Source organism: Catharus ustulatus, chromosome 33 (assembly GCF_009819885.2).
Source record: "Catharus ustulatus isolate bCatUst1 chromosome 33, bCatUst1.pri.v2, whole genome shotgun sequence".
Classification (NCBI taxonomy): Eukaryota; Metazoa; Chordata; class Aves; order Passeriformes; family Turdidae; genus Catharus; species Catharus ustulatus.
The window spans coordinates 913956-940385 of NC_046253.1; the positions used below are offsets into that span (position 1 = coordinate 913956).

A 26430-nucleotide genomic window follows, 5' to 3' on the forward strand; every position below is an offset into this window, starting at 1 on the left:
CTTTTATTGGAATGTTGGGGGGTCCTTCCCAACCCCCCCCGACCCCTCCAATCCCTCCCCCCACCCCTGAATTCCTCCCCCCACCCCCGAATTCCTGCCGGGACTGAGCCGTGCAAAGTCCGGCAAGTTTTTTCCAGCCGTGAAAAATCCCCCAAAAAATTAAAAAATCGGGAAAAAAACCTCCCAAAATCCCCTCGGGGGAGGGTGGGGAGGAGAAATTTGTCCCCCCCCCTCCCCTCCCGCCGCATTTTGGGGGTGTCCCGCACCCAAAATTGAAACGAGGGGTTTTTTTTCCTTCTCCCCCTCCCCATTTTGGGGTTGTCCCGTACCCTAAAAAGTAAAAAAGGGAACACGAGGGGGGGGTTTGCTGCCCCCCTCCTCATTTTTGGGGTGTCCTCGCCATTGGGGGGGGGGGTGGCCACGCCCCAGCCCCGCCCCCCCCCCGCCCCCGCTCCCCTTCCCCCCCCTCCCCTCCCGTGTTGGAACCGGGACGGGCGCTCAGCGCTGCCGGGACCGGCCCCGGGATCGGTAAGACCCCAAAAAATCCCCCCCGAACCCCCTTCCCCACCCCCCCCTCTGTCCTTCTGTCCTTCTGTCCCTCCTCCGCGTCCCTCTGTCCTCCCACGGGTGTGGGGGGCACCGAAAGGGACCCCCCGGGATGTCCCCCGAGGGTGGGTGGGGACATCGGGAGGGGGTCACAGAGTTTTGGGGGTGTCCCCAAATTTGAGGGGGGGACACATTGGGGTGTCAGGTGTCACCCCCATGGATGGGGGGGGGGTCACTCCTTCATTGTCCCGGCCCAGCTGTTTCGGCCACGCCAACATCTGGCTCACAGCTGGATTGGGGCGGAGGGAGGTCCCCAAATTCTTGAGGGTCCCCAAAAATCCGCACGGTGCCGGTTGGAGGGGTGGGGGCGGGGGGGTCCCGCCGTGTCCTCACCTCGTGGGAGGGGCACGGAGCTCCCCAAATTTTATTTTATTTCTTTTTTTCTTTTTTCTTTTTTTTGTTTGAGGGGGTGGTGTCTCCAAAATCGCGGGCACGCCGTGTCCCCGTGTCCCCCCACGTGCGTGTCCGGTCTCGGGGGGGGTCTCGGGGTCCCCCCCAGCCCAGGTTAAATCCGGAGTTAAGCTCGGCTTGCTCCGCCCTGATCCAATTTGCTCCGGGATATTTCGGGATCGAAGCGGCACCGGTGACCCCCCCCGCCCCTTCCCCTCCCCCCAAAAGGGCTGGGGGGGGTCCTGGGGTCACCCCAAAAGCGGGAGGGGATCCGGGGGGGGTTCAGGGGTGGATCCCAAGGGGTGATCCCGGTTTGGGGTCACGGTTTGGGATCTCGGTGTGGTTCCCTGGGGTAGAACCCCAGCCCAGCTCTCAATTCAGGATCCCGGGACAATTCCTGAGGCAATTCCCAGTTCAGGATCCTGGGACAATTCCCAGGACAATTCCCAGTTCAGGATCCCAGTTCAGGATCCTGGGACAATTCCCAGTTCAGGATCCCAGTTCAGGATCCTGGGACAATTCCCTGTTCAGAATCCCGGGACAATTCCCAGTTCAGGATCCTGGGGCAATTCCCAGTTCAGGATCCTGGGACAATTCCCAGTTCAGGATCCCAGGACAATTCCCAGTTCAGGATCCCAGTTCAAGATGCTGGGGCAATTCCCAGTTTAGGATCCTGGGACAATTCCCAGGACAATTCCCAGTTCAGGATCCTGGGGCAATTCCCAGTTCAGGCTCCTGGGACAATTCCCAGTTCAGGATCCTGGGACAATTCCCAGTTCAGAATCCCTGGGGCAGTTCCCAGTTTGGGGTCCCAGTTTGGAATCCCAGTTCCCACAGTTCTCAGTGCAGAATCCCAGTTTGGGGTCCTGGGGCCATTCCCAGTTTGGGATCCTGGGGCTGTTCCCAGTTTGAGATCCTGGGGCTGTTCCCAATTTGGGATCCTGGTTTAGGATCCTGAGGCCATTCCCAGTTTGGAATCCCACTTTAGGATCCTGAGGCCATTCCCAGTTTGGGATCCTGGTTTAGGATCCTGAGGCCATTCCCAGTTTAGGATCCTGAGGCCGTTCCTGGGGCCGTTCCTGGTTTGGGATCCTGGTCTGGGATCCTGGTTTGGCATCCCAGTTTGGAATTCCGGGACCATTCCCAGTTTGGGATCCTGGTTTGGGATCCTGGGGCTGTTCCCAGTTTGGGATCCCAGTTTAGGATCCCAGTTTAGGATCGTGGGGCCATTTCTGGAGCTGTTCTGGGGCCGTTCCCAGTTTGGGATCCCAGGTCTGTTCCCAGTATGGGATCCCGTGTCCATTCCCAGTTCGGGGTCCCGGGTCCATTCCCAGTTTGGGATCCTGGTTTAGGATCCCGGGTCCGTTCCCTGTTTGGGATCCCAGGTCCATTCCCGATTTGGGATCCCAGTTTAGGATCCCAGATCCATTCCCAGTTTAGGATCCCGTGTCCATTCCCAGTTTGGGATTCCTGTTTAGGATCCCGGATCCGTTCCCAGTTCGGGTTCCCAGGTCCGTTCCCAGTTCGGGGTCCTGGGTCCATTCCCAGTTTAGGATCCCAGGTCCGTTCCCAGTTTAGGTTCCCGGCTCTGTTCCCAGTTTGGGATCTCGGGTCCATTCCCAGTTTGGGTTCCCGGGTCCGTTCCCAGTTCGGGGTCCCGGGGCCGTTCCCGGGGCCGTTCCCGGGGCCGTTCCCGGAGCCCCTCCCGGGGGTCCCGGGTCCATTCCCGGTGCCGTTCCCGGAGCCCCTCCCGGGGGTCCCGGGGCCGTTCCCGGGGCCGTTCCCGGAGCCCCTCCCGGGGGTCCCGCCGCCCCCGGCCCCGCCCGTTCCCCCCCGCAGGCTCCGCCAGGGGCAGCCCCGAGCCGGGGGCGGGCGGGGAAGGGGAAGGGGAAGCGGCGGATGCTCCGTGCCGGTTCCGACCGCACCGGCGGCTCCTACCGGCACCGGTACGAGGGTCAGGGGGGGTCCGGAGGGATCCTAGGGGGCTCTCGGGGCGGGGGGAACCAGGGGCGGTGTCCCGGTTACCGGGAGCGGCTGCGCGAGGCACCGGGCGGTGGCGGGACCGCACCGGGGCTCTGGGACCACACCGGTGTCTCTGGGACCGCACCGGGACCGCACCGGGGGCTCTGGGACTGCACCGGGACCGCACCGGGGGCTCTGGGACCGCTCCGGGGTTCTGGGAGCGCACCGGGGTTCTGGGACCGCTCCGAGACGGTACCGGGGGCTCTGGGACCGCACCGGGGGCTCTGGGACCGCACCGGGACCGCTCCGAGACGGTACCGGGGGTGTTCTGGTATCGGGACCGCACCGGGGGGGAACGGGACGGCACCGGGGGTGTTCTGGTACCGGGACGGCACCGGGGGCTTCGGGATCGCACCGGGACCGCTCCGGGAGGGCACCGGGGATGTTCTGGTACCAGAACGGCACCGGGAGAGCACCGGGAGTGTTGTGGCACCGGAACGGCACCGGGAGAGCTCCGGGAGGGCACCGGGAGTGTTGTGGTACCGGAACGGGACCGGGGAGGCTCCAGGACTGCACGAGGACGGGAGGGCTCCGGGACGGGACCGACACCGGTACCGGGATCCTGGAGGCGGCTCCGGGCCGGTACCGCGGCCACCGAAGCTCCTTCCCCCGCCCCCGGTCCCGTCCCGGTCCCGTCCCGGTGCCCTCGGGGGTCCCGCACCGGGAGGAACATTTGGGGACAGGGGCGGACACGGGACCGGGAGCGGTGACGTCCCGCGGTGTCCCCATTACCCATGCAATGTCTGTCACCTCCGGCTGTCACCTCCCGCCACCCCCGATGTCACCTCGGCACTTCCCCCGCCTGGAATTCCCCCAGATGTGCGCCCAGATGTGTCCCCATCCCCCATCCCCGCTGTTGTTCCTCTGCCGTTGGGCCGCGGGTGACACCTGGGTGACCCTGGGGTGGCCACGGGGTGACAAACGGGGTGTGACAGCGGCTGGCACCCCGGCGTGTCCCTGGTGGCACAAAGGTGACAACAGGGTGGCATTGCCATCCTCAGGAGTCACGTCCTGGTGGCACAAAGGTGACACTGGGGTGACATTGCCATCCCCAAGAGCCATGTGGCACAGGCAGTCACCCCGGGGTGTCCCTGGTGACAGCAAGGTGACAGTGCTGTCCCCAGGAGCCGTGTCCTGGTGGAACAGGTGGGCACCCCAGGGTGTCTCTGGTGGCACAAAGGTGACACTGGGGTGACATTGCTGTCCCCAAGAGCCATGTTCTGGTGGCAGTGAGCCTTAGGTCACCCTGGGGTGTCCCTGGGTGACAACAAGGTGACAGTGCTGTCCCCATGAGCCATGTCCTGGTGGCACAAGGGTGACAATGGGGTGACATTGCCATCCCTAAGAGCCATGTGGCACAGGCAGTCACCTCGGGGTGTCCCTGGTGACACAAAGGTGACAGCAAGGTGACAGTGCTGTCCCCAGGAGCCGTGTCCTGGTGGAACAGGTGGTCACCCCAGGGTGTCTCTGGTGGCACAAAAGTGATAATGGGGTGACATTGCTGTCCCCAAGAGCCATGTTCTGGTGGCAGTGAGCCTTGGGTCACCCCGGGGTGTCCCTGGGTGACAACAAGGTGACAGTGCTGTCCCCAGGAGCCATGTCCTGGTGGCACAAGGGTGACAATCTGCCATTGCTGTCCCCAGGAGAATGTCCTGGTGGCACAAGGGTGACAATCTGCCATTGCTGTCCCCAGGAGCCATGTCCTGGTGGCACAAGGGTGACAATCTGCCATTCCCACCCCCAGGAGCCATGTCCTGGTGGCACAAAGGTGACAATCTGCCATTGCTGTCCCCAGGAGCCATGTCCTGGTGGCACAAGGGTGACAATCTGCCATTCCCACCCCCAGGAGCCATGTCCCGGCGGCGCTGAGCCTCGACACCGCCGCCTCGTCACCGTCACCACCATGGGGAGCATCTACAAGGAATATTTCAACCGCGACAAAATCCGCGAGCACTACAACTACACCAAGGGCGACACCGAGAGCTCGGCGCCCTCGCGCTGGGTGGGCTCCGTCCTCATCGTCCTCCTGTGCTGCGTCATCGTCCTGGAGAACCTGCTGGTCCTGGTGTCCATCTGCCGCAACAAACGCCTCCACTTGGCCATGTACATCTTCATCGGCAACTTGGCCGCGTCCGATTTGTTGGCCGGCGCCGCTTTTATGGTCAACACTCTCCTGTCGGGCAGCACCACCTTCAGCCTGACGCCGGTGCAGTGGTTCGTGAGGGAGGGCACGGCTTTCGCCACGCTGGCCGCCTCGGTGTTCAGCCTGTTGGCCATCGCCATCGAGCGCCACGTGGCCATCACCAAGGTCAAGGTGTACAGCAGCGATAAGAACTGCAGGATGGTTCTGTTGATCGGCGCCTGCTGGGTGATCGCCGGCGCCATCGGCAGCTTGCCCATCATGGGTTGGAACTGCATCAGCGATCTCCGCGATTGCTCCACGGTGTTGCCGCTCTACTCCAAGCGTTACGTGCTCTTCGTCACCACCATCTTCACCCTCATCCTCCTGGCCATCGTCGGGCTCTACACGCGCATTTACTGCATCGTGCGCTCCAGCCACGCCGAGATCGCCACGGCGCAGACGTTGGCTTTGCTCAAAACCGTCACCATCGTGCTGGGAGCCTTCATCGTCTGCTGGCTGCCCGCCTTCATCATCCTCCTGATGGACGCCTCGTGTCCCGTCCGCGCTTGCCGGGTGTTGTACAGCGCCAATTATTTTTTCGCTTTCGCCACGCTCAACTCGGCGGCCAACCCGGTGATTTACATGTTGAGGAGCAAGGACATGCGCGGCGAGTTCCTGCGCATGCTCTGCTGCTGCGGCCGGGGACGGCGGCCGCAGCAGCTCGGCCGCCCGGGGGTCCCGTTGCGCACGTCCAGTTCGCTGGACAGAGGTCCGGCCGCTCCCACCGCGGCCGAGTTGGTCACGGCGCCGCTGACCCGCGAGTGCACCACGTCTGTGTGAGAAGGGAGGGCGTGGGTTTTGGGTGGTGTGGGGACATCCCATGGCCTGGTGGACACCCCAAGGCCACTTTGGGGACACTCCATGGACATCTCATGGCCTGGTGGACACCTCAAGGCCAGCCTGTGGACATCCCATGGTCCCAAGGCCACCCTGGGGACACCCCAAGGCCACCCCATGGGCTTCCCATGGTCCCAAGGCCACCTTGGGGACGCTCCATGGACATCCTATGGCCTGGTGGACACCTCAAGGCCACCCCATGGACACCCTGTAGTCCCAAGGCCATCCTGTGGACACCCCACTGCCTTTTGGTCACTCCAGGGCCACTCTGGGGCTACCTCATGGTCCCAAGGCCACCCTGGGGGACACCCCATGGCGTCCTGGACCCCAAGGCCACTCTGGGGCCACTCTATGGTCCTGAGGCCACCCTGGGGACACCCCATGGACACCCCAAGGCCATTCTATGGACACCTCATGGTCCCAAGGCCATCCTGTGGACACCCCATGGCCTTGTGGTCACCCCAGGGCCACCCCATGGCCTCATGGACACCCCAAGGCCACCTCAAGGCCACCCTATGGACACTCAATGGTCCCAAGGCCATCCTGTGGACATCCCATGGCCTTGTGGTCACCCCATGGTCCCAAGGCCACTCTGGGGACACTTTGTGGTCACCCAAAGGCCACCCCACGGCCTCATGGACACCCCATGGACACCCTGTGGACGCCCCAAGGCCTCAAGGCCACCCCTGAAGACACCTTGGGGACACCCCAAGGCCACCCCTGGAGCCACCTTGGGGACACCCCAAGGCCACTCTCGAGGCCACCTTGGGGACACCCCAAGGCCACTCTCAAGGCCACCCTGTGGACACCCCAAGGCCACCCCTGAGGTCACCTTGGGGACACCCTAAAGCCACCCTTGAGGCCACTTTGGGGCCACCCCTGAGGCCACCTTGGGGACACCCCAAGGCCACCCCCGAGGCCACCTTGGGGACACCCCAAGGCCACCCCACGGTACGAGCAGAGCGGTTCCCTCGCGGTTCCCTCGCGGTTGCCCAGGTACGGACGGACACCTGCCCCCCGGGGGGTGTCCCCAATGTCCCCATTGTCCCCAGTGTCCCCGCCCGGCACTCTCAGTGTGCCCGGACACGCGCGGGGCCCTTCCCACGCCCTGCCCGAGCCCCGGGGCTACCGCTGGACCTGTCGGACGAGTCCCGGGGCTCCTCCCGGGCCCGTGGGCGGCTCCCACCGCTGTTCCCACCGGGAATTCTCCCGGGACAAACCCCAAAAAAATCCCCAAAATCCGGGATTGTCCCGCGCTGGTGCGTGGGGTGCGGGGGGTTCATCCCAGCGCGGCCGGATCCGCCGGGATCCCCCCGAAATTCCCGGGATTTGCCTCAAAATTCCCTCCTCCCCTCCTCTTTATATTAAACTTTTTTTTTTTTTCCAGCTCTTTCCACGTCTTTTCTGGAGAGCACCCAGATATATATATTTTTTTTTTTTGGAGGGGTGGGATTTTTCCGGGTGGGAATTTGGGAAAATGGGGTTCAGCATCTCAGGCTGGTTTGGGGACAAGGAGGGGACACTTTCCCTGTCCCCAAGCCAACGTTTTATCACCTCCCATCCCCCAAAAACCTCAATTTGTCCTCATTTCCTCCCAGGAGGGAGAAGAGGAAATTGGTGTGGGGGTGTTCGTTTCCTGTCCCCCCTTTCCCTTTTCGGAACTCCCAAGGGGACAGACCCGAGGGTGTCCTCCCCTCCCAAATTTGGGGTGTGCCCCACTTTGGGAGTGTCCCCCTCCCAAATTTGGGGTGTCCCCTCTCTTGGGAGTGTCCCCATCCCAAATTTTGGGGCGTCCCCTCCCCTCCTCCCCCGCCACCCCCAAGATGGCGCCAGGAGAGACCCCCCCCCCCTCACGGCCTCGCGCGCCCGCGCCGTCGCGCGGAATGACGTCACACTCCCACCCTCCGCGCGCCACACTCAAAATGGCGCCCAGCCACATTGGTATCCCCGCGGTTTGACCTTCTCAACATGGCGCCGAAAAAGTGACTGGTTTGGCGCAGATCAGTGACGTCATAAGGGAGGCGGGATGGCCTTAAAGGGGCCATGACCGCGCGGGGGCCGCGGCCGCCGCCAGGGCCGGAGCGGGGCGAGACCGGCGGCCGGTGAGGGGGGGGCCGGGGGGTCCCGGGGGGGGTCCCGAGGGGGCTCTACCGGATTTGGGGAGGGGTCCGGGGGGGATTTACCGGTTCTGGGGGTCCGGGGAGAGCGAAGGGTTGGGCGGGGGGGGGGTCTGAGGGCAGCTGGGGGAGGGAAGCGCTGAGGGGAGCAGCGGGGCCTGAGGGGGCAATAACGGCCGGGGGGGGCAATAACGGTCTGGGGGGGTAAATAACGGATTAAGGGGGCAAATAACGGTCTGGGGGGGCAAATAACGGTCTGGGGGGGCAAATAATGGGCGGGGGCGCAGTTCGTGAGGGGCAGATTACGGTATGGGGGGAATTAATGAGGGGACAGCGGGGCCTAAGGGGGGCAATAAGGGCCTGAGAGGGGGCAATTAGGGACTGAGGGGGTAATTACGGACTGGGGGGGCAATTCATGAGGTGATGTGAGGGGTAATTAAATCATGGGTGGAGTAATAACGTGCTGGGGGGGAAATTAAAGTGTGAGGGGGTAATTAATTCATGAGGGGTTAATGATGACTCGGGGGGCAATAACGGCCTGAGGGGGGGAATTAAATCATGAGGGGGGTAATTAAGGTGTGGGGGGGTAATTAAGATGTGAGGGAGTAATTAAATCTGGGAGGGGGGGAATAATGGTTTGGGGGGGGCAATTCATGAGGTAATTAATTAATGAGGGGTTAATGATGGCACAAGGGGCAATAATGGGCTGGGAGGGGGGAATTAAATAATGGCAGGGGCAATAAAGGTAAAGGGGGGTGATAAAGATGAGGGGGGGCAATAAAGGGGGGCAATAAAGATAAGGGGGGCAATAAAGATTAAGGGGGGTATTAACCCATGAGGGGCCAATTTTGGGGGAGGAAAAAAGTTTAGAGGGGAATTATTAATTATTATTATTATTAGGGGGGCAATAAAACCTTGGGGACAATGTTGGGTGGGGGGGGCAGTTGTCACCTGGGGGTGTCACCAGGCCCTCGCTGCTGCTGTCACCTCCCCGGGGTGTCCTTGGGAAGGTGGCAGGGTGACAGAGGGGACACAGCAGGGCCAGGCCCGGTGGTGGCACTGATGGAGTGACAGCAGGGTGACAGTGCCCAGCGGTGGCCTTGGCACGGCCACCAGCGCTGTCACATGCCCGGCTGCTGTCCCCGAGGGAGGGGACACCTGAGTCCCCTTGGGCCACTGGATGGCCCTGAGACAATCTGGGGACGCAGAGGTGTCACCTGCTTGTCACGGCGTGTCACCAACTGCTCCTTTCCCCCCGGTTTTTCTGCATTTTTTCTCCATTTTTTCCCCATTTTTTCCCCATTTTTTCCCCCATTTTTTTCCCCATTTTTTCCCCATTTTTCCCATTCCCAGCAGGATCTCGGATGGGCGCAGCCCCCCCCGGCCATGGGGCAGAGCGAGTCACAGCAGGAGGCCGAGGTGGGACCTGGCCCTGTCCCCTCCCTGCTGTCCCCAAGCCTTGGGGACACTCTGGGCTCAGCTGTCCCTTGTCCCCAGACCCTGGGGACACTCTGGGCTCAGCTGTCCCTTGTCCCCAAGCCTTGGGGACACTCTGGGGCTCAGCTGTCCCTTGTCCCCAAACCCTGGGGACACTCTGGGCTCAGCTGTCCCTTGTCCCCAAGCCTTGGGGACACTCTGGGCTCAGCTGTCCCTTGTCCCCAAGCCTTGGGGACACTCTGGCTCAGCTGTCCCTTGTCCCCTGCAGGGCACGGTGCTGAGGGGGCTGCTGGCCGTGTTCAGCAGGGAGCAGCTCCCAGCGCGCGCGGTGAGAGACCTGGGTGTCACCAGTGTCACCTGTGTGTCACCTCTGTCACCTAGGTGTCATCTGTGTCGCCTGTTACCTACGTGTGTGTCACTTGTGTGACCTGTGTGTCATCTGTGTCACTCCTGTCATCTACCTGTGTGTCATCTCTGTTACCTGTGTGTCACTGTGTGCCACCTGTCATCTACCTGTGTGTCACTGTGTCACCTGTGTCATCTGTGTCACCTGTGTGTCACCTGTGTGTCACCTGTCACCTACCTGTGTGTGACCTGTGTGTGACCTGTGTGTCACCTACCTGTGTGCCACCTGTGCCACCTGTCATCTACCTGTGTGCCACTTGTGTCACCTGTCATCTACCTGTGTGTCACCTGTGTGTCATCTGTGTCAGTCTTGTCACCATGTGTCACCTGTGCCCTCATGTCCTGTGTCCCCATGTCCTATGTCCCTGTGTCACCATGTCCCCAGTGTCCCTGTATCCCCATGTCCCCAGTGTCTCCATGTGCCCAATGTCCCCAGGACAGTGTCCCAAACATCCCCAATGTCCCCAGAGTCCCCAAAGTCCTCACACCCCCACTGCTGCTCACCACCCCCTGAGGGGACACAACCTTATCCCTGTCCTGGCCACACCCCCCAACCTTGTCCCCATCCCCTGGGGACACCCTGGGGACACCCTGGGGACACCTTGGGGACACCCTGGGGACACCCTGGGGACACCCTGGGGACACCTTGGGGACACCTTGGGGACACCCTGGGAACACCCTGGGGACACCCTGGGGACACCCTGGGGTCACCTTGAGGACGCCCTGGGGACACCTTGGGGACACTTTGGGGACACTTTGGGGACACTTTGGGGACACTTTGGGGACACTTTGGGGACACCCCCCTCCCTCCACAGGTGCTGGGGACCATCCTGGGCCTCGCCGTCGTCGTCATGGCCGTGGCCACGCTGGGCTGGTGGCTTCGCCTCAAGAGTGAGTGTCACCCCCCCCACAGTGGCCCTGGGGACACAGGTGACACTGCCACCCCCTCACCTTGTCCCCTGGCTGTCCCCAGAGGTGCCAGCTCAGGAGCCACCGCGGTACCGCTTCCGCAAGAGGGACAAGGTGCTGTTCTACAGCCGCAAGATCATGCGTAAGGTGATCCCCGTTCCCCCGCATTGCCCCACTTTTTTTCCCCATTTTTTCCCCATTTTTTCCCCATTTTTTCCCCATTTTTTCCCCATTTTTTCCTCATTTTCCCGTTTTCCCCAATTTCCCTCCATTTTCCTGTTTTTTTCCTCATTTTTTCTTAATTTTCCCCCCATTTTCCCCCCATTTTCCCCCCATTTTTTCCCCATTTTCCCCCCATATTTTCCCCATTTTTCCCCCATTTTTTCCCCTACTTTTCCTCTGTTTTTCCTCATTTTTCCCCTTATTTTTTCCCCTTATTTTTTCCCCTTATTTTTTCCCCTTATTTTTTCCCCTTATTTTTTCCCCTTATTTTTTCCCCTTATTTTTTCCCCTTATTTTTTCCCCTTATTTTTTCCCCTTATTTTTTCCCCTTATTTTTTCCCCTTATTTTTTCCCCTTATTTTTTCCCCATATTTTTTCCCCATATTTTTCCCCCATATTTTTCCCCCATATTTTTCCCCCATATTTTTCCCCCATATTTTTCCCCATTTTTCCCCATTTTTTCCCCTTTTTTCCCCATTTTTTTCCCATTTTTCCCCCATTTTTCCCCCATTTTTCCCCCATTTTTCCCCATTTTCCCCATTTTTCCCCATTTTTTCCCCATTTTTTCCCCATTTTTTCCCCATTTTTTCCCCATTTTTTCCCCATTTTTCCCCCATTTTCCCCCAATTTCCCCCATTTTCCCCCATTTTTTCCCCCATTTTCCCCCATTTTTTCCCCCATTTTTCCCCATTTTTTCCCCATTTTTTCCCTGCCCCCTCTCAGGGTGGCAGTGAGGTGTCACCGTGCCACCCCCACTGTGTGACACCGTGTCCCCCCCACCGTGTGACGCCGTGTCCCCTCGTGTCCCCTCCTGCCAGGTGTCCCAGTCCACGTCCTCCCTGGTGGACACCTCAGTGGTCAGCGGGGCCGCGCGGCCGCGCAGCCGCAAGAAGCTCAAGGTGCTCAGCATCGCCAAGAAGTGAGTGACCCTGGGGACAGGTGGCACTGTGTGTCCCCTGTGTCCCCAGGGTGTCCCCACAGTGTCTCTGTGGTGTCCCCACAGTGTCCCTGGGCTGTCCCCTGTGTCCCCATGATGTCCCCATGGTGTCCCTGGGCTGTCCCCATGGTGTCCCCTCACTGTCCCTACGGTGACCCTGTGGTTCCCAATGTCCCCTCTGTCCCCACGGTGTCCCTGTGGAGTCCTCATGGTGTCTCCTCATTGTCCCCATTGTGTCCTCATGGTGTCCCTGGGCTGTCCCCATGGTGTCCCTGTGGTGTCCTCATGGTGTCCCCTGTGTCCTCATGGTGTCCCCGTGGTGTCCCTGTGTCCCTGTGCTGTCCCTATGGTGTCCCCACAGTGTCCCTGTGATGTCCTTATGGTGTCTCCTCATTGTCCCAATGGTGTCCCTTCGATGACCCCGTGGTTCCCAGTGTCCCCTCTGTCCCCATGGTGTCCCCGTGGTGTCCCTGGACTGTCACCTGTGTCCCCACAGTGTCCCTGGGCTGTCCCCTGTGTCCCCATGGTGTCCCCTCGCTGTCCCTATGGTGACCCCGTGGTTCCCAATGTCCCCTCTGTACCTGTGGTGTCCCCACACTGTCCCCATGTCACTGTGGTGTCCCCACACTGTCCCCACACTGTCCCCATGTCACTGTGATGTCCCTGCAGTGTCCCCACACTGTCCCCATGTCACTGTGATGTCCCTGTGGTGTCCCTGCAGTGTCCCCACACTGTCCCCATGTCACTGTGGTGTCTCTGCAGTGTCCCCACACTGTCCCCATGACACTGTGGTGTCCCTATAGTGTCCCTGCAGTGTCCCCACACTGTCCCCACGTTACTGTGGTGTCCCCACACTGTCCCCATGTCCCCAGGGTCTCGGCCAGCTTCCTGCGCATCCAGAAGGAGCCGCCCTTGCTGTCCCCAGTATCCCTGCAGTGTCCCCTCACTGTCCCCTCACTGTCCCCACACTGTCCCCATATCCCTGTGGTGTCCCTGCAGTGTCCCCTGACTGTTTCCATGTCACTGTGGTGTCCCTGCAGTGTCCCCACACTGTCCCCATGACACTGTGGTGTCCCCACGCTGTCCCCATGTCCCCAGGGTCTCGGCCAGCTTCCTGCGCATCCAGAAGGAGCCGCCCTCACTGTCCCCACACTGTCCCCAGTGTCCCTGCAGTGTCCCCTCACTGTCCCCTCACTGTCCCCACACTGTCCCCATGTCCCTGTGGTGTCTCTGCAGTGTCCCCACACTGTCCCTATGTCACTGTGGTGTCCCCACACTGTCCCCTCACTGTCCCCATGTCCCCAGGGTCTCGGCCAGCTTCCTGCGCATCCAGAAGGAGCCGCCCTCACTGTCCCCAGTGTCCCTGCAGTGTCCCTATAGTGTCCCTGCAGTGTCCCCACACTGTCCCCATGTCCCTGCAGTGTCCCCCACACTGTCCCCATGTCCCCAGGGTCTCGGCCAGCTTCCTGCGCATCCAAAAGGAGCCGCCCTCGCTGTCCCCACACTGTCCCCATGTTGTCCCCATGTCCCTGTGGTGTCCCTGCAGTGTCCCCACACTGTCCCCATGTCCCCAGGGTCTCGGCCAGCTTCCTGCGCATCCAGAAGGAGCCGCCCACGCTGCAGCTGAAGGAGCCGCCGCCCTCGGTGCTGGAGGCCGACCTGACCGAGTTCGACGTGGCCTCGTCACACCTGCCCTCAGAGGTGCTCTACATGCTCAAGAACGTCCGGTGAGCGCCAGGGGATGGCCAGCGGGGTGGCCACGGGGTCAGGGGGATGGCTGCGGGGTCAGGGGGATGGCTGCGGGGTCAGGGGGATGGCTGTGGGGTCAGGGGGGTGGCTGTGGGGTCAGGGGGGGTGGCTACGGGGTCAGGGGGGTGACTACGGGGTGAGGGAATGGCTACGGGGTCAGGGGGTTGATTATGGGGTAGGGGAATGGCTGTGGGGTCAGGGGGATGGCTACGGGGTCAGGGGGGTGGCTATGAGGTCAGGGGGATGGCTATGGGGTCAGGGGGATGGTTATGGGGTAGGGGGGTGACTACGGGGTCAGGGGGATGGCTGTGGGGTCAGGGAATGGCTGTGGGGTCAGGGGGGTGGCCGTGGGGTCAGGGGGGTGCCGTGGGGTCAGGGGGGTGGCTGTGGGGTCAGGGGGGTGGCCGTGGGGTCAGGGAATGGCTACGGGGTCAGGGGGGTGGCCGTGGGGTCAGGGGGATGGCTATGGGGTCAGGGGTGTGGCTACGGGGTCAGGGGGGTGACTACGGGGTCAGGGGGGTGGCTGTGGGGTCAGGGGGATGGCTACGGGGTCAGGGGAGTGGCTGTGGGGTCAGGGGGATGGCTGCGGGGTCAGGGGGGTGGCTGTGGGGTCAGGGGGGTGTCTATGGGGTCAGGGGGGTGGTTATGGGGTCAGGATGCATTTATGGGGTCAGGATCAATCCCTAGGATTAGGATACATTTATGGGTCAGGATTCATTTATGGGTTTGGGATTCATTTCTGGGGTCAGGATTCATTTATGGGATTGGGACCCATTTATGGGATTGGGATCCGTTTATAGAATTGTGATCCATTTATGGGATCAGGATTCATTTGTGGGGTCAGGATCCGTTTACGGGTCAGGATCCGTTTATGGGATTGGGATCCATTTATGGGGTCAGGATCCATTTGTGGGACCGGTATCCATTTATGGGATTGGGACCCATTTATGGGATCAGGACCCATTTATAGGATTGGGATCCATTTATGGGATTTGGATCCATTTATGGGATCAGGATCTATTTATGGGTCAGGTTTCATTTATGGGATCAGAATCCATTTGTGGAGTCAGGATTCATTTGTGGGGTCAGGATTCATTTATGGGATTGAGATCAATTTATGGAGTCAGGATCCATTTATGGAACCAGCGCTCGACCACAGCGATTGAGCTCCACCCTTGGACACCTCTGCAATGGGAGCTGTGTCCCCCTCTCCATGGCAATGTCCCCAGTGTCCCCACAGTGTCCCTGCTGGCCCCATGTCCCTGTCACAGGGTGCTGGGGCGCTTTGAGAAGCCGCTGTTCCTGGAGCTGTGCAAGCACCTAGGGCAGATCCCTGTGTCCCTGCTGTCCCTGTGGTGACATTGCTGTCCCCTCAGTGGCACTGCCACCCCCTTGGTGACACTGCTGTCCCTGTCACAGGGTGCTGGGACACTTTGAGAAGCCGCTGTTCCTGGAGCTGTGCAAGCACATGGTGTTCCAGCAGTGCCAGCAGGGCGAGGACGTGTTCCGGCCCGGCCAGCCCGACAGCAGCATCTACGTCCTGCAGGAGGGCAAGCTGGAGCTGCTGCTCACCGAGAGTGTGAGGGGACACTGGGGACACCTGGGGAGGGCTGGGGACACTGGGGACACCTGGGGACATTGGGGACACCCGGGGGGACAAGCTGCAGACAACCAGGGATATCCAGCAGACATCTAGGGGTTAACCAGGGGACATTGAAGGACATCAGAGGGACACCTGGGGATGGCTGGGGACACTGGGGACACCTGGGGACATTGGGGACATCAAGGGGACAAGCCACAGCCAGCCAGGGATATCCAGCAGAGGTTTAGGGGTTAAACAGAGGACACTGAAGGACATCTGGGGACAATGGGGACGTTTGGGACATTGGGGACATCAGGGGGACAGCCCATGGACAGTCAGGGGTATCCAGGAGACATCCAAGGACATCTCAGAACAGTCCAGGGGACACCAGGTGACACCAGGTGACAGTGGGGGACACTCAGGACACACTCAGGTGACACCAGAGGACACCCATGGGACAGCAGGTGACACCAGGGGACAGCAGGGGACACCAGGGGACAGCAGGTGACAACGGGGCGTGTCCCGGCAGGACGGGAAGGAGACGGTGATGAAGGAGGTGTTCCCTGGGGACAGCGTGCACAGCCTGCTCAGCATCCTGGACGTCATCACGGTACCTTGGGGACATCGGGGGGACTGTCCCCAAACCCAAACATGGCCACCCCAAACCGAACCTTGACCACCCCAAACCCAACTGTGACCACCCCAAACCCAACTGTGACCACCCCAAACCCAACTGTGACCACCCCAAACCCATCCTTGACCACCTCAAACCCAACCTTGGCCACTCCAAACCCATCCTTGACCACCCCAAACCCAACTGTGACCATCCCAAACCCAGCTGTGACCACTCCAAACCCAACCTTGGTCACCCCAAACTCAACTGTGACCACCCCAAACCCAACCTTGGTCATCCCAAACCCAACTGTGACCACTCCAAACCCAACCATGACCATCCCAAACCCAACCTTGACCACCCCAAACCCAACCATCGCCACTCCAAACCCATCCTTGGCCACTCCAAACCCAACCTTGGCCACTCCAAACCCAACCTTGACCACTCCAAACCAACCTTGACCACTCCAAACCCATCCTTGACCATCGCAACCCAACCTTGACCACTCCAAACCCAACTGCAACCATCCCAAACCCAACCCTGGCCACCCCAAACCCATCCTTGACCACCCCAAACCCAGCTGTGACCACCCCAAACTCGACTGTGACCACTCCAAACCCATCCTTGACCATCCCAAACCCAACCTTGTCCCCTCCAGGGCCACCAGCGGCCGTACCGCACCGTCTGTGCCCGCGCCGCCGAGGACTCCACGGTTCTGCGCCTGCCGGTCGAGGCCTTCTCGGCCGTGTTTGAGAAGTACCCCGAGAGCCTGGTCAGGGTGGTGCAGGTGAGCCAGGGGGGCTGGAGGACCCCCAGGATGTCCCTTGGGGTGGCCAGGGAGCCACAGTGGCCTGGGGTGTCCCTGAGGTGGCCAAGGAACCATGGTGGCCTGGGGTGTCCCCGCAGATCATCATGGTGCGGCTGCAGCGCGTCACCTTCCTGGCCTTACACAACTACCTGGGCTTGACCAACGAGCTCTTCAGCCATGTGAGTGACCATTCCAAACCCAGCTGTGGCCACCTCAAACGCAGCTGTGACCACCACGAACCCAGCTGTGACCACCTGAAACCCAACTGTGACCACTCTGGACACAGCTGTGGGCACCTCAAACCCAACTGTGACCACTCTGGACACAGCTGTGGCCACCACAAACCCAACTGTGGCCACCTCAAACCCAGCTGTGGCCACCTCAAACCCAGCTGTGACCACCTCAAACCCAGCTGTGACCACCTCAAACCCAACTGTGACCACCACAAACCCAACTGTGACTACCACAAACCGTGACCACCCCAAATCCCCGATGCCAATGAGCTCTTCAACCACGCAACTTCAGCCTGAAATTTGGGGTGTCCTGGGCTGGACTGGGGTTCCTCTGCTGTCCCTCTGTCCCCTGTGCTGTCCCTCTGTCCCCTCTGACGTCCGTCTGTCCCCAAACCTCCAGGACATGCAGCCCCTGAAGCTCTTCCCTCAGCCCGGCCACGCCGCCCGCACCAGCCCCGTCCGGCACGGCAAGCGCGGCCTGGGCAGCACCGACGAGGGCCGGGACACCGGTGAGACCCCAGCAGAGACCCCAAACCCCCACCCCAATCATTTTTTGGGGTCTCATGCTCTGTTTTTGGGGTCTCATGCTCCGTTTTTGGGGTCTCATGCTCCGTTTTTGGGGTTCTCACCCCACAGCCGAGCTGATAAAAGCCGCCGGGCTGGAGACGCCGGCGCCGCCGCCGCTGCTGAGCCGCTGCATCTCCATGCCCGTGGACATCTCTGGTGGGTGCCAGCCCTGCCAGGGGGGTGGAGGTGTCACCCAGGAGTGGCTCTGTCCCCGTTTGGTGACACCCCTGACCCCGGGCAGGCATCCAGAAGGGTCCCCGCTCGGATTTCGACATGGCGTACGAGCGCGGGCGCATCTCGGTGTCGCTGCAGGAGGACAGCACCGGCGCCTTCGGGCAGGTACGGGGTGGGGTGGGGTGAGTTCCACCCCAAATTCTGTCCCAAATCCCACCCCAAATCCCATCCCAGTCCTACATGAATCCCATACCAAATTCCATCCCAAATTCCATCTAAATTAATCCCAAATCCCATCCCAATCCCACATGAATCCCATCTCAAAGCCCATTCCCAATCACACCCCAAAGACCCCTAAATTCCATCCCAAATTCCGTCCCAAATCCCATCCCAATCCCCATGAATCCCATCCCAAAGCCCATTCAAATTCCATCCCAAATTCCATCCAAATTCCATCCCAAAGCCCACAAAATTCCCTCCCAGATCCCACCCAAATTCCACCCAAGTTCTACCCAAATCCCACTCCATATCCCACCCAAATTCCGTCCTAGATCCCACCCAAATTCCATCCTAGATCCCACCCCAAATCCCATCCCAAATTTCCCCTCAAATCCCATCCCAAATCCACCCAATTCCCACCCCAAATTCCATTCCCAATCCCACTCCAAATCCCCCCAAATCTCATCCTAAATCCCCCCAAATCCCTCCCAAACCCACCAAAATTCCACCCCAAATCCCCCCAAATTCCCCCAAATCCCCCCAGGTGTCCCAGGAGCCCAAGGAACGCAAGTCGGTGACTCTGGAGGAGCAGCCCTCGGGGATTTATCACTACAACTCCTGCGAGGAGGACACGGGGACAGGGACAGGAACGGGGACAGGGACAGGAACGGGGACAGGGACAGGAACAGGGACGGGGACGTGTCCCTTCGGGCCCTACCAGGGCCGCCAGACCAGCGACATCTTCGAGGAGGCCAAGCGGGAACTCATCAAACTCATGAAGGTTGAGGTGAGGGTGGTGGGGGTTTGTGGGGTTGGGGTGGGGTCCTGGTGGGTTCCTGGTGGTTTTATGGGATCCTGGTGGGATCCTGGTGGGTTCTGGTGGTTTTATGGCGTCAAGGTGGGATCCTGGTGGGATCCTGTTGGTTTTATGGGGTCAAGATGGGATCCTGGTGGGATCCTGGTGGGTTCCTGATGATCCCCCATGGCTTTGTGGGGTTTGGGGTGGGATCCTGGTGGGTTCCTGGTGGGATCCTGGTGGGATCCTGGTGGTTTTATGGGGTTGGGGTGGGATCCTGGTGGGATCCTGGTGGTCCTGTGGTGTTGGGTTGGGTTCCTGGTGGGTTCCTGGTGGTTTTATGGAATCCTGGTGAGATCCTGGTGGGATCCTGGTGGTTTTATGGGGTTGGAGTGGGATCCTTGTGGGTTCCTGATGATCCCCCATGGCTTTGTGGGGCTGGGGTGGATTCCTGGTGGGATCCTGTTGGTTTTGTGGGGTTGGAGTAGGATCCTGGTGGGTTCCTGGTGGTTTTATGGGGTTGGAGTGGGATCCTTGTGGGTTCCTGATAGTCCTGTGGGATTGGATTGGGATCCTGGTGGGTTCCTGGTGGGTTCCTGATGATCCCCCATGGCTTTGTGGGGCTGGGGTGGATTCCTGGTGGGATCCTGTTGGTTTTATGGAGTTGGAGTAGGATCGTGGTGGGTTCCTGGTGGGTTCCTGGTGGTTTTATGGGGTTGGGGTGGGATCCTGGTGGTCCTGGGGTGTTGGGTTTGGTTCCTGGTGGGTTCCTGTTGGTTTTATGTGGTTGGAGTGGGATCCTGGTGGGTTCCTGATGATCCCCCATGACTTTGTGGGGCTGGGGTGGGTTCCTGGTGGGATCCTGGTGCGTTCCTGGTGGGATCCTGGTGGGTTCATGGTGGTCTTGTAGGGTCAGGATGAGTTCCTGGTGGGATCTTGTTGGTTTTATGGGGTCAAGATGGGATCCTTGTGGGTTCTGGTGGGTTCCTGATGATCCTCCATGGCTTTGTGGGGTCGGAATGGGATCCTGGTGGGTTCCTGGTAGGTTCCTGATGGTCCTGTGGGATTGGGTTGGGATCCTGGTGGGTTCCTGATGATCCCCCATGGCTTTGTGGGGTCAGGATGGGATCCTGGTGGCTTTGTGGGGTCCTGTGGGGTCAGGATGGGATCCTGGTGGCTTTGTGGGGTCCTGTGGGGTCAGGATGGGATGCTGGTGGTTTTTTGGGATCCTGTGGGGTCAGGATGGGACGCTGACCCCACACTGGTCCCGTTCTCCTCTCCAGGACCCTTCTCTCCTCAACAACCGCGTCCTGCTCCACCACGCCAAGGGTGGCACGGTCATCGCCCGCCAGGGTGACCAGGTGGGTTTGGGGACTGTCACCTCATGGTGGGACAGGAACAACCCCAAACCAGAGAAAGAACAACAAGAACCCCCCATGGTTGCACTGGTGGCACCTCCCACCCTGGGTGACCTTGGGAGGTGACAGGGGGTGACAGGACGTGGGCACCATGACCAGGTGGCTTTGGGGACTGTCACCTCGTGGTGGGACAGAACCAGAGGAGGAGAAACCCAGGAACCCATTGTGGTGCTGGGGGCACCCAGGGCACCCTCAGCAGGTGACAGCAGGTGACAAGAGGTGACCCCAGGTGACAGAGGTGACTCCAGCTGACACCCAGGTGACCAGAAGTGACCCCAGGTGACAGAGGTGACACCCAGGTGACAGAGGTGACTCCTGATGACTTCTGGTGACCCCACATGACCACAGGTGACCAGAAGTGACCCCAGGTGACAGAAGTGACCCCAGATGATCACAAGTGACCCCAGGTGACAGAAGTGACCCCAGCTCACAGAGGTGACCTCACCTCACCCCAACTGACCCCAGGTGGCAGAAGTGACCCCAGGTGACCCCAGGTGACAGACATGACTCCAGCTGACCCCAGGTGACAGAGGTGACAAGAGGTGACCCCAGGTGACAGAAGTGACCCCTAAGGACTCCTGGTGACCCCAGATGACCCCAGGTGACAGAAGTGACCCCAGATGATCACAAGTGACCCCAGGTGGCAGAAGTGACCCCAGCTGACCCCAGGTGACAGAGGTGCCCCCAGCTGACCCCAGGTGACAGAGGTGACCACAACTGACCCCAGGTGACCACAGCTGACCCTAGGTGACAGAAGTGACCCCAGCTGACCCCAACTCACAGAGGTGACCTCACCTTACCCCAGCTGACCCCAGGTGACAGAAGTGACCTCAGCTGCCCCCAGGTGACAGAAGTGACCCCAGGTGACAGAGGTGACCCCAGGTGACAGAACTGACCCCAGCTGCCCCCAGCTGACCCCACATGACAGAGGTGACCCCCGTTGACCCCAGGTGCCCCCAGCTGCCCCCAGGTGACAGAGGTGACCCCAGCTGCCCCCAGCTGACCCTAGGTGACAGAGGTGCCCCCAGGTGACCCCAGCCCCCCTCCCCCAGGACGTGAGCCTGCACTTTGTGCTCTGGGGCTGTCTCCACGTGTACCAGCGCATGATTGACAAGGAGGAGGACGTGTGCCTGTTCCTCACCCAGCCCGGAGAACTCGTGGGCCAGCTGGCCGTGCTCACCGGAGAGCCCCTCATCTTCACCATCAAGGCCAACCGCGACTGCAGCTTCCTCAAGATCTCCAAGTCTGACTTCTACGAGTCAGTGACCGCCATGGGGCCACCCAAATGTGTCACAGGGGGATTTGGGGTGGCCACGAGTCAGTGACCACCATGGGGCTGAGATTTGGGGTGGTCAGGAGTCAGTGACCATCATGGGGCCGAGATTTGGGGTGGTCAGGGGTCAGTGACCATCATGGGGCCGAGATTTGGGGTGGTCAGGAGTCAGTGACCATCATGGGGACATCCAAATGGGTCATGGGGGGGTCACAAGTCAGTGACCACCATGGGAACACCCCAGTGGGTCACAGGGGGATTTGAGGTGGTCAGGATTCAGTGACCACCATGGGGACACCCCAGTGGGTCACAGGGGGATTTGGGGTGGTCAGTGAGTGACCATCATGGGGACACCCGAATGGGTCACAGGGATTTGGGGTGGCCACCCCAGTGGGCCATGGGGGGATTTGGGGTGGTCAGGGGTCAGTGACCACCTTGGGGCCGAGATTTGGGGTGGTCACAAGTCAGTGATCACCATGGGGACACCTCAGTGGGTCACAGGGGGATTTGGGGTGATCAGGAGTCAGTGACCACCATGGGGCTGAGATTTGGGGTGGTCAGGAGTCAGTGACCACCATGGGGCCAAGATTTGGGGTGGCCACGAGTCAGTGACCACCATGGGGCCGAGATTTGGGGTGGCCACGAGTCAGTGACCACCATGGGGCCGAGATTTAGGGTGGTCAGGGGTCAGTGACCGCCATGGGGCCGAGATTTGGGGTGGTCAGGGGTCAGTGACCACCATGGGGCTGAGATTTGGGGTGGTCAGGGGTCAGTGACCACCATGGGGCCACCCAAATGGGTCACAGGGGGATTTGGGGTGACCATGATTTAGTGACCACCATGGGACCACCCCAGTGTTTCATGGTGGGGTCACGAGTCAGTGACCATCCATGGGACCGAGATTTGTGGTGGCCACGAGTCAGTGACCACCTTGGGGACACACCAGTGGGTCATGGTGGGGTCAGGAGTCAGTGACCACCATGGGGCCGAGATTTGGGGTGGTCAGGAGTCAGTGACCACCATGGGGGCACCCCAGTGGGTCACAGGGAGATTTGGGGTGGTCAGGAGTGAGTGACCACCATGGGGCTGAGATTTGGGGTGGCCACAAGTCAGTGACCACCATGGGGACACCCCAGTGGGTCACAGGGGGATTTGGGGTGGTCAGGAGTGAGTGACCACCATGGGGACACCCCAGTGGGTCACAGGGGGATTTTGGGTGGTCAGGAGTCAGGGACCACCATGGGGACACCCTGTTGTCCTGTGGGGGCTGTGTGGGACATTTTGGAGTCACCAGGATGTCCTGTGACCTTCCCCACCCCAATTTTGGGGTCACCAGGATGCCCTGCTGGTCCCCCACCCCAATTTTGGGGTGACCGGGGGGTTCCCCACCCCAATTTTGGGGTCACCAGGTACACTGTAAGGTCTAGGTGGGACATTTTGGGATCACCAGGGGGTTCCCCACCCCAATTTTGGGATGGCCAGGGTGCCCTGCTGATCCCACACCCAATTTTGGAGTGACCAGGGCGTTCCCCACCCCAATCTTGGGATCTCCAGATGCCCTGTAAGGGCTGGGTGGGACATTTTAGGGTCACCAGGGTGTCCTGTGACCTTCCCCACCCCATTTTGGAGTAACCAGAGGGTTCCCCACCCCATTTTGGGATCTCCAGGGTGCCCTGCTGGTTCCCCACCCCATTTTAGGGTCACCAGGGGGTTCCCCATCCCAATTTTGGGATCACCAGGTGCCCTTTGAGGTCTAGGTGGGACATTTTGGGGTCCCCAGGGGGTTCCCCACCCCACTTTTGGTGTTCCCCACCCCATTTTGGAGTTCCCTACCCCATTTTGGTGTTCACCACCCCAATTTTGGGGTGACTGGGTTCCCTTTGAGGGCTGGGTAGGACATTTTAGGGGTCCCTGAGGTGTTCCCCACCCCAATTTGGGTTTCCCCACCCCACTTGGGGTGCCCTGTCCCCCAGGATCATGCGGGAGCAGCCCAGCGTGGTGCTGAGCGTGGCGCACACGGTGGCCGCGCGGATGTCGCCCTTCGTGCGCCAGATGGATTTCGCCATCGACTGGATGGCCGTGGAGGCCGGCCGGGCGCTCTACAGGTGAGTGACCGCCGTCCCCAACGCCCGGGTGGCCACCTCAGCCCGGAGGAGGCCACCAGCGCGGTTGTCCCCAGGCAGGGGGACAAGTCGGACTGCACGTACATCGTGCTGAACGGGCGGCTGCGCTCCGTCATCCAGAAGGGCAGCGGCAAAAAGGAGCTGGTGGGGGAGTACGGCCGAGGGGACCTGGTGGGAGTGGTGAGTGTCACCTGCTGGGGACACTGGGGACCTGGTGGGCGTGGTGAGTGTCACCTGCTGGGGACACTGGGGACAGAGGGGATCTGGTGGGAGTGGTGAGTGTCACCTGCTGGGGACAGAGGGGACACCTGGGGACAAAGGGGACCTGGTGGGAGTGGTGAGTGTCACCTGCTGGGGACACAGGGGACACCTGGGGACAGAGGGGACAGCTGGGGAACAGCTGGGGACAGAGGGGACCTGGTGGGAGTGGTGAGTGTCACCTGCTGGGGACACTGGGGGACACAGGGGACAGCTGGGGACAGAGGGGACAGCTGGGGACACAGGGGACAGCGGGGGGACCTGGTGGGCGTGGTGAGTGTCACGTGCTGGGGACAGAGGGGACACAGGGGACAGCTGGGGACACAGGGGACAGCTGGGGGACAGAGGGGACAGCAGGAGACACAGGGGACAGCTGGGGGACCTGGTGGGAGTGGTGAGTGTCACCTGCTGGGGACAGCTTGGGGACAGGGGGACAGCAGGGGAAAGAGGGTGACACACACAGATGATACAGGTGACACACAGGTAACCCAGGTGACACAGGTGACAGAGATGATCCAGGTGACACACAGGTGACACACAGAATACCCAAGTGACACACAGATGGCCCAGGTGACACCCAGGTGATCCCAGGTGACACACAGATGACCCAGGTGACACCCAGGTGATCCCAGGTGACACACAGATGACACACAGATGACAGAGGTGACACACAGCTGACCCAGGTGACACACAGGTGACACCCAGGTGATGCACAGATGTCACAGATAACACAGGTGACACACAGATGACCCAGGTGACACACAGGTAACCCAGGTGACACACAGATGACACACAGATGATAGAGGTGACACAGATGACCCAGGTGACCCCCAGGTGACAGTGTCCCCACGGCTCCCTCCCGCAGGTGGAGGCGCTGACCCGGCAGCCCCGCGCCACCACGGTGCACGCGGTGAGGGACACGGAGCTGGCCAAGCTGCCCGAGGGGACCCTCAACAACATCAAGCGCCGCTACCCGCAGGTACCCCCGTGTCACCCTGGGTGGCACCGCGGTGGCCCTGGCTAATTAATACCAAACTCAATTAAGGAGTTAATGAAGCTGCTGGAGAAGGAGGGTGGTGGCGCTTGAGGTCTTGATGGATGGGGGTTGGTGGCACTTGAGGTCCCCAAGGATGGGTGGTGACACCTGAGGTCCCCAAGGATGGGTGGTGACACCTGAGGTCCCCAAGGATGGGGTTGGTGACATCTGAGGTCCCCAAGAGTGAGAGTTGGTGACATCTGAGGTCCCCAAGGATGGGGGGTGGTGGCACCTGAGGTGCCCAAGGGATGGGGTTGGTGACACTTGAGGTGCCCAAGGATGGATGATGACACCTGAGGTCCCCAAGGATGGGTGGTGACACTGAGGTCTGCAAGAGTGAGGGCTGGTGGCGCCTGAGGTCCCCAAGGATGGGTGGTGACACCTGAGGTCCCCAAGGATGGGGTTGGTGGCACCTGAGGTCCCCAAGGATGGGTGGTGGCACCTGACGTCCCCAAGAGTGAGGGTTGGTGACACTGAGGTCCCCAAGGCCACACGGTGCTGGTGGCCCCTGCAGGCTGCTGTCGAGTCCCTGCCAGCCCTGGTGGCCATCGCTGTCCTTGTCCCCACAGGTGGTCACTCGCCTCATCCACCTCCTGAGCCAGAAGATCTTGGGCAACCTCCAGCAGCTCCGCGGGCCCTTCCCAGGTAGGACCCGGTGACAACGGGGCTGGTGGCCATCACAGAGCCTGGTGTCCACTCCTGGTGTCCACCCCTGGTGTCCACTCGTGGTGTCCCTCCAGGGTCCGGCCTGGGCGTGGCCTCGAGCTCGGAGCCCATCAACCCCACGAGTAACCTGTCGACGGTGGCCGTGCTGCCCGTGTGCGACGAGGTGCCCATGGCGGCCTTCACGCTGGAGCTGCAGCACGCGCTCAGCGCCATCGGTGAGTGACCGCAGGGTGACCATGGAGTGACCACACGGTGACCACAGGGCAGTGACCACATGGTGACTGGGACAGTGACCACGGGATGGTGGCCATGGGGTGGTGATCATGTGGTGACTATGGGACAGTGACCACAGGGTGACCACGGGATGGGTGACCACGGGATGGTGGCCATGGGGTGGTGACCACATGGAGACCATGGGATGGTGACCATGGGACAGTCACCATGAGACAGTGATTGTGCAGTGACCACGGGATGGTGACCACGGGATGGTGACCACACGGTGACCATGGGATGGTGACCACAGAATGGTGACTGTGTGGTAACCACAGGACGGTGGCCACGGGTTGATGTCCATGGGCTGTGGCATCCTGGTGACCTGGCGTGGTCTTGGCCACCATGAGGATGATGGTGGCATGGTGGCAGCCACAGCGTGGTGACCACAACTTGATGGTGGCTGCAGCGTGGCGGTGACCACAATCCTGTGGCATGGAGATGACCACAGTCCCATGGCCTGGAGATGACCACAGCCCCATTGCCTGGAGAAGACCACAGCCCCATGGCATGGTCACAACCATGACATGATGGTGACCCCATGGACATCCCCACATCCCCACACCACCATGGTGACCATG

General features: G+C 60.8%; 2 protein-coding genes across 6 annotated transcripts in view; both read left to right on the plus strand.

The window, feature by feature from the left end:
- The first annotated feature begins 474 nt into the window (after window positions 1-474).
- S1PR2 (sphingosine-1-phosphate receptor 2) lies at window positions 475-6138 on the plus strand. 2 transcript variants are annotated; one of them, XM_033083730.1, is made up of 2 exons: window positions 475-528; window positions 4865-6138. In XM_033083730.1, exon 2 carries the CDS (start codon window positions 4922-4924, stop codon window positions 5978-5980), a length of 1059 nt encoding a protein of 352 aa, XP_032939621.1. In that variant the 5' UTR covers window positions 475-528; window positions 4865-4921; the 3' UTR covers window positions 5981-6138. The 2 variants fall into 2 exon arrangements, with proteins under 2 accessions (XP_032939621.1, XP_032939622.1); XM_033083731.1 differs by lacking the exon at window positions 475-528 and adding an exon at window positions 2915-2942.
- A 1959-nt stretch (window positions 6139-8097) lies between these two features.
- The window catches only part of PNPLA6 (patatin like phospholipase domain containing 6), a 33393-nt gene continuing 15060 nt past the window's right edge, over window positions 8098-26430 (plus strand). Inside the window, exons 1-22 of one of the 4 annotated variants that reach the window (XM_033083712.1) lie at window positions 8098-8139; window positions 9508-9573; window positions 9860-9919; window positions 10812-10887; window positions 10970-11052; window positions 11946-12046; window positions 13639-13791; window positions 15233-15392; window positions 15925-16005; window positions 16667-16795; window positions 16915-16995; window positions 17450-17558; window positions 17686-17772; window positions 17858-17955; window positions 18554-18796; window positions 20089-20166; window positions 21276-21481; window positions 23470-23601; window positions 23676-23799; window positions 24743-24856; window positions 25483-25558; window positions 25654-25794. In XM_033083712.1, coding sequence (XP_032939603.1) covers window positions 9541-9573; window positions 9860-9919; window positions 10812-10887; window positions 10970-11052; window positions 11946-12046; window positions 13639-13791; window positions 15233-15392; window positions 15925-16005; window positions 16667-16795; window positions 16915-16995; window positions 17450-17558; window positions 17686-17772; window positions 17858-17955; window positions 18554-18796; window positions 20089-20166; window positions 21276-21481; window positions 23470-23601; window positions 23676-23799; window positions 24743-24856; window positions 25483-25558; window positions 25654-25794 — 2365 coding nt within the window. In that variant the 5' untranslated portion in view covers window positions 8098-8139; window positions 9508-9540. Of the gene's footprint in view, window positions 8140-9449; window positions 9574-9859; window positions 9920-10811; window positions 10888-10969; window positions 11053-11945; window positions 12047-13638; window positions 13792-15232; window positions 15393-15924; window positions 16006-16666; window positions 16796-16914; window positions 16996-17449; window positions 17559-17685; window positions 17773-17857; window positions 17956-18553; window positions 18797-20088; window positions 20167-21275; window positions 21482-23469; window positions 23602-23675; window positions 23800-24742; window positions 24857-25482; window positions 25559-25653; window positions 25795-26430 lie in introns of those variants that run through there. The other 3 variants (XM_033083713.1, XM_033083711.1, XM_033083710.1) reach the window with 3 other exon arrangements.

Excerpts from the sequence above, each read along its gene's own strand:
- S1PR2 (XM_033083730.1), top strand. The coding sequence starts at position 4,922 with ATGGGGAGCATCTACAAGGAATATTTCAACCGCGACAAAATCCGCGAG.